This window comes from Cebus imitator, unplaced genomic scaffold (genome assembly GCF_001604975.1).
Source record: "Cebus imitator isolate Cc_AM_T3 unplaced genomic scaffold, Cebus_imitator-1.0 Scaffold347, whole genome shotgun sequence".
Lineage (NCBI taxonomy): Eukaryota > Metazoa > Chordata > Mammalia > Primates > Cebidae > Cebus > Cebus imitator.
Window position 1 is genome coordinate 1,812,046 of NW_016107662.1, and position 7,534 is coordinate 1,819,579.

At 35.1% G+C, this 7,534-nt stretch overlaps 1 protein-coding gene across 5 annotated transcripts in view; it reads left to right on the forward strand.

Moving 5' to 3' along the window:
- The window catches only part of NEK7 (NIMA related kinase 7), a 150,384-nt gene extending 143,340 nt beyond the window's left edge, over positions 1–7,044 (forward strand). For all 5 annotated transcript variants that reach the window (XM_017506068.2, XM_017506071.2, XM_037730489.1 and 2 more), the window contains one exon: positions 4,049–7,044. In XM_017506068.2, coding sequence (XP_017361557.1) covers positions 4,049–4,159 — 111 coding nt within the window. In that variant the 3' untranslated portion in view covers positions 4,160–7,044. The remainder of the gene's footprint in view (positions 1–4,048) is intronic.
- The last annotated feature ends 490 nt before the right edge of the window (positions 7,045–7,534 follow it).

Consider the following 7,534-nt stretch of genomic DNA (forward strand, 5'->3'; position numbering starts at 1 on the left):
CTGTTATAAGAAGAGTACCAGCGTAATCTAAGATGTAGGGGCATGCAGCAGTTTCAAGCACTGAACTACAAGTGTTTTATTATGGTGAGAAAATAGGGTGGGGTAGGGGAAGGGCGGAGGAGTTTGGGCCTAAACAGGAGCCTGGAAAGGGAAGCAGGAGACTGATTTTTAACAGCTCATATTATACCATGCAAAGGGCCTTAGCTTTTCTAAGAGGCTTGGGGAGCCATTGAAATGCTTAAAGTATAATCAACTGGGTAGTTAGGCGGTGCTAGAGAGATTGGAAGAAAACCAAAGCAAAGCTGTCAGTTGGAAGACATTTCCAAGAGAGTGGCAGTGGAGATGGTGTGGCAGGAGCAAGCACAAGGTTTAAGGAGCCCGAGACCACCGGGACTGGTCGGTGACAGTCAGGCAGATGAGAAGGAAGTATGATGAGATGTCTGGTGTGAATTTCAAATTTTTGACCTAAGAAATTGGAGATACTGTTAGGAAGAACCAGTTAGGGGAGAAAAAAATACTAAGATTTCAGTTTTAAACATGTTTAATGAGAATATTTATGTGCACCTTTACTCAGAAGGCAGTTGGAGCTATGGGAACAGAGCCTGCAAAGAAGTCTAGGCTGGAGACTGATATTTGTGTTCCTCAGCGTGTTGGTGGTTATTGAAGGCATGGGAGGAAGCGCAGTCGTTGAAGATGAGAAGGAAGAGTGAAACAGGAAAAGAACTAAGGAAAGGGCAATATTCAGGGCATACCAACATTTGGTAGATTTTTCAAAGGCAGATCAACCTACAAAAGAAACTAGGAAGAAAACGTCAGGGAAGTTAAGGTCTAGGCCAGAATTGAATGATGTCAATCCAAAAGGAGGACTGACCAGGATGAAAGGGATTGAAAATAGTCTCAGTCAAATCAAACACGACCATACTGGAGGGAGGGAGGGAGAAACTTGGAGGGACAGGAGCATGTGCTTACGTTTCTGATGTGACACAGCATTTTAAGAAACAGGCTGTGTCCTTGGAAGGCAGAGACTAAACGGGTATGAAAGTGAAGATTACAGCCAGGTAATCAAAGAGGTTGTATTGATTCACATCAAATAAATGTGAAAGTGACCCAGGATGAGGGTTGTAGTTCTTGGAATGGAGAAGGATACTGTCAGCTGAGTGGGTATCCTCAGTGAATGAGGTGTAACAACTCATAAACAGGTTGTAGAAAAAGAGGAAAGTCCTCTGGGCAGCCACACTTACTTTTACCTCTGTCTCACAGATATCTGTCGAGATACCTATCACTTTGTAGTTTATTTTTATGATATCTTCACTTTCGCATTTGTTTCTTTGTTCCATTTATCTTCTGCTAGATTGTAAGCTGTTTAAGAGCCTGTGCTGTTTTTCATTATTGCTTTATCCTTACCACCTAACAAAGTGTCTGCTACGTAATCCTCCATTGGAAACTATTGAATGATCAATTGAATGAAAATGGAAAAGAGGGACAAAAAGAAAGAATGAAAGAGTCAGGTGGTTAGAAAGGAAAATGAGTCATTCTCTTAATTCTCATCCTGGACAGCAAGCCTTCCCTTGTGGATAGGTCCTTTGTCTTATCCTGTGCCATCAAATGCCACCAGCGTAGTGTCTCTTGCAGAGTAGATCCTCTGGAAAAATTGCCAGGGTGGATAAGTGGGAGCATTGCCAAGGCATATTTTAATTTTATAGGGTTTTCTTTCTTTTTATATTTTATTAATTTTTAATGTAACAAGTAATTGAAGAAAAGCTGTATTAACAGATTATTGGATTCATAAATACAGTGAAGTATTCATGTTGTATATTTCACATATCTGATTTTATATGGCGATAGGTCTGTTGATTCTTCTGGGAAACGAAACTCTTTATGACAAAATACACTTCCTATTTGGTGGAGAGTGAACCAGTAAGTTCACTCCGCGGTGCTTTGGCTCTGCTACCGCCGGGTCACCAATTGACCTGCCATCCCTTAGAAAGGCCATCCTTAAAGGAGCGGTTAGAAAGCACCTGCCACCGACACTCCCCTACCTGTGAACCTTATTCTTTGTCTTTCTCCCTTTCTGTTTTTCCCAGTTCTTGCCTTTTTACTTTGGAGAACTGGAGAATCACTATCTTCCTCAACTAAACTTGCAACATTAATCTCTAATCTTGGTTTTTCCTCATGCCAGGAGAACTGAAGTCAGTCAGTCATTCTCAGTGTTGGAAATTCTACCCTATTCTGAATTATTATGCAGGAAAAGTAAGATTTCTGAACCAACTTGAAGGACGTGACAGTGTTAGGAAGTCAAAAAATTATTACCACATTTCTCTACTTGTATTTTGGCTAAATATAATGAATTTTTTGTACCATGGTTATCTTTTCCTGCCATTCTTTCTGCTTGCTTTCTTGTTTTTATCTCTAAAGAAAATATCTGACCGCTAGATGACCCATTAGAACACATTATCTTGTAAAATACGTGTCATTATGTAAGTGCTTTTCCCACTTTCTTCTCCATTGTGTATGACTGGATATATTTATTTTTGTTTGTTTGTTTTTAACCTGGTAAAATGCCAACCTCTTTCTGTTTTAAATTTCTCTTAGACCACCATAATAAAATGCCTTGTGTATTGCTATACCCCTTAAGGGTTTTTAATGCTGTTCTCTGCTCTTTTGCAAGGAATATAAATTAAAATCTTCCGACTCTCCCAGTGGGTGTAATATTACTGTGGAACATTGTGGAATATCCAAATGTAGCTAAAATTGAATCATTAAATTTCATTCTGCTGGAATCATACAGTTTAAGAGATGAGGACTAGAATAGCCCTGATAGGTCGTCTAGTCCAGCCTCCCTGTTAAATAGATGAGGAAATGAAGCTCCAAAGACAGTGGCCTACCCAAGGGCACAAGGCTGCAAATGCCTTCAACAAGACTGGTTTCCCTTTCACTGTACTCCTTACCAAACTCTGACCTTCATCGGGCAGGCTCCTTTACCCACCTCCTCCTTCAGGATGACATTTCTCACTGCCGTTAGCTTTCTCCATAGCACTAGCAACATATTCAGCCCATGCCTTTTATTACCACTTGTATTTACTGTGGTTGAAAGTCATTCTATGGTAGGAGTTGAGAACTCTGAAGAAACTGTGGTAATTTGAAAACTTACTAAGTGCTAATATCATGGCCAGAAAGAGTTAATGCAAATTTTCAAAATGTCTAAATTATTCCTAAAGACAGACCTACAAAAGAATCTGGTTTTTCCTCTTAGTTTATTGTCTGTGGAAGGCCATATACAATGTTAAGATGACACATAGTTTTGTAAACCGATAGAAATTAGAATTGAGAATAAAATCCTATATTCTTCTACCTGATGAATCTGGTACCATACGTGAGGGTACTTTCTTAATTTGTTGAAATCTGCTTTTATTTTTATGGTACAAATAGAATAAAATAGTAAACTTCAACTCTCTCTCATCTGTAAAGTGAGGACATTTTAATACTCCGCACACAATTGAGGATTGGAATGATACTGTTAACTTCCCTTGCTTATTTATTATAATTAAAGGAGTGTTTTTTCTCTAATATAAAACTTAACATAAAACTTTTAATGTATATTTGTATAAAATGGTTCATTATAAATGTATGTCTCCTCTAATTGCCTTTTTTTTAAACTTACAATTAAGTCCGTTGTAGTAGATTCTAGATCAAATATGTGGGTGTGTATTTACAGTTAACTTGGAGACTTAACAAGGCTAGTCTTTAGTGACTGCTATCTTCTGACTGAAATCTGAAAAAACGAACAAGAGTCCATTTTAAAGCCTCTGACTGTAGAAAATACTTTTTGGTTGACATTAATACTGTGCATTCAATGCGCTTTACAGAACATTTAACTGATTTTTAAATCATTGACAGCAGTCTTATATCTATTTCTCATACAATGAATGTTTAGTCAGAAAATGTACTTTACTTATAAAATCTATAGCTATTCCTAGTTTGTTCTTTTCAATAAGCTAACCAAAAAAAGTTGTCTTATTCAGGTTTTATTGTTTTTCTTTCTTCACAGCTACGACAGTTAGTTAATATGTGCATCAATCCAGATCCAGAGAAGCGACCAGATGTTACCTACGTTTATGATGTGGCAAAGAGGATGCATGCCTGCACTGCAAGCAGCTAAACATGCAATATCATGAAGAGTGTAACCAAAGTAAATTAAAGTATTTCGTGCAAGTCATACCTCCCCGTTTATGTCTGGTGTTAAGATTAATATTTCAGAGCTAGTGTGCTTTGAATCCTTAACCAGTTTTCATATAAGCTTCATTTTGTACCAGTCACCTAAATCACGTCCTTGCAACACCCAAATGACTTTGGAATAACTGAATTGCATGTTAGGAAAGAAAATGAAACATGATGGTTTTGAATGGCTAAAGGTTTTTAGAATTACTTACAGTTTTCTGCTGATAAATTGTGTTCAGATAGACCATCAGTGCCAAATATTGAAGGTGCAGCTTGGCACACGTCAGGGTAGACTCAGACCTGAGAATAAGTCTCTGAACATGTGACTTGTTTCTTTTTTAGTAATTTATGGACATTAAGGCAGACCCACAATTGTGAACTTTTGTCATGATTTTATTTTTGAACGTTTGAAGTACTAGTTTTTAGTTCTTAGAGTAGTTTTCAAATATAATTCTTATGATAACTGTAGACATAACTATTTGAGAAACATTTAAAACTCTTAGCTTATACATTCAAAATGCAACTATTAAATGTGAAAAGATTTGGGGACAAAGTGAGTCAGACACTGAAGAGTTTTTTGTTTTGTTTTAGTATTTTTGATATTATCTTTGCATTGAAATGGTATAAATGAATCCATTTAAAAAGTGGTTAAGGATTTGTTTGGCGGTTGTGATAATTTTTAAAGTTGCACATTGCCCAAGGCTTTGTTTGTGTGTTTTTATTATTGTTTGTACATTTGAAAAATATTCTTTGAATAACCTTGCAGTACTATATTTCAATTTCTTTATAAATTTAAGTGCATTTTAACTCATAATTGTACACTATAGTATAAGCCTAGGTTTTTATTCATAGGTATTATTGAAGTTCTGATTGGGCCCCTTCAGAAATGTTTTTATATTATTCTTCAAGTTACTTTCCTATTTATATCGTATGTGCATTTTATCCATTATTGTTTCATACTTTTTGAAAGCCTAATGCCCTTTTAAAAGATATTTGGTATACCAACACTTTTGCCAGATTGAAAACATTTTTTTAAACTTTTTAAAATTTGGGCCACCCTGTGTGCATGTGTTTGGTCTTGTTGAAGAGGAAGAGAGGATGAGAGGATGTGTGTTGTACTGTACCTGTGAATGTTGATACAGTTTCAATTCATTTGACAAGGTTGTAATTCTAGAATATGTGTAATAAAATGAAAACTGGCCGTTACTACAGCCAGAATTGTCACGAGATTAACTTTTCTATTGAGAAGCTTTTGAGCTAACTACCGTATTTGTTCACGAAGATGACTGAGATGGTAACACTTCCCGTGGCTTAAGGAAATGGGCAGAGTTTAGTAAATGCCTTTGTGCAGATGTGCCTTCCCTGAATGCTTTCTTATTAGTGGCGACCAGCTCCTCACAGAATTGTGAAGCCCAAAGGCCAAGAGGCAGTCACAGTTTTAAAGGACCCTGTGCCACCATACAACCTTAGGATGAATTATCCTGCCAACGTGAAAACCTCATGTTCAAAGAACACTTCCCTGTAGCCGACGTAACTGCTGGTTTTGTTTTTCATATGTGTTTTTCATACACTCGTTTGAATGCTTTCAAGTTATTTGTAAACTTAAAAAATGTGTAAAGGGCAAGAAGTATAAACTCTTGTTTTTTGAAATCTAATCAGTTATGTATGGTTTCTGAAGGGTAATTTTATTTTGGAATAGGTAAAGGAAATCTGTTTTCTTTTTTTTTTTTTTTTTTCCTGGGGGCTAGATTCTCACACTCTAGTGACTTCTAACATTTATACTGAGCATCCATAGATATATTCGTAGAAGTATGAGAAGAATTATTCTTGTTGACCATTAATGTCATGTTCATTTTAAGGTAATGTAATTGTGATGAAATGTTCTCTGCTTGGAACAGATACTCACTTTTTTTCTTTAAGAATATATGGATCTAAAATTCATTAGCATGACCCCTCAAAGTGACTTTTAAGTAAAGATTTAAACTTTTCTTCTCAGTGAATCTATCTGCTAGAAGGAAATAGCTGGGAAAAATTTAATGATCAGGGAAATTCATTATTTCTACATGTGGAAACTTTTTGCTTTGAATATTATATCTTTTTAATCTAAATGTTTGTATTTTTCCCAAAGAAACCACTGTATAAAAATCAAATTTTAATTTTGAATGGGATAATTTCAAAGAATTATGAAGATGATTTGAAGCTCTAATTTATATAGTCACCTATAAAATGTTCTTTATATGTGTTTTTAAGTATATTGATTAAGTTAAACATTTGAATTGATTTGAGGAGCAGTAAAATGAAAGCTATATGGATTCTAAACCTTATTTAGACATTGGTACCAGTTACTCCGGGGAAAATATGGAGTAACTTTGTTTTGCATGGTAAGGTTTAGGAATGGTGGATGAAGGGTATCTCTATATAAATAAAGTGCTCAACAATGTGCAATGATTGTAAATTTAGTAAGATATTACAGCCATTTCATGAATGCTTTACCATTCTACATAGTATCTATTACAAAACACCTTTCTTGTATCCATGTACTTCAGGTGTTGCTGTTAACATTTACTATGATATTTATTTTAACCAAAATGTTATTCACATTAAATGTTTATTCTTTAAAATGAATGTATTATGTTTATAACCCACAAATGCATACTTACCCTGTGCCTCATATTTCAATAGTACTGTAATATGTACATCTTTTTGTGAAATACTTTTATTTTGTTATGCTTTAAATATACATACAAAAAGATTGTTATTAGTTTGAAAATTGTACAATATCCTAATATAAACAAAAACATAAAAATAAAAATGAATACAGTAAAATGTCTGGGTATCTATGATTTTTTTCCCCTAAGGTCTTCCATTATTTGTTTTACTTAATACTTAATCTATAGAAACAGGTCTTACACATTTTCATAACTTTGCCATTTTGGAGAAGCTTAAGAGTTGGAATAGACAACGTTGATAGCAGAGATTATACAAATCCTAAAAAGTGGTTTTATCAATATGCATTAAACTAAGGCACATCTTCACGTTCTCTTCTCTTCAAGACATCATTTTCTGGCTTTGAATGAGAGAAGTTTTCTAAAAGGTTAAAAAAAAAGTGACATTAATTGTACTGCTTTGAATCTTTAGAGCATAGGAGTCCAATCTTTTGGATTCTCTGGGCCACACGGAAAGAAGAATTGGCTTGGGCCACACATAAAATATGCTAAACCTAACAATAGCCAATGAGATAAAGAAAAAAATAATCCCACACACACACAAAAATTCATGTTTCTTAAAAGTTTACTAATTTGTATTGGGCTTCATT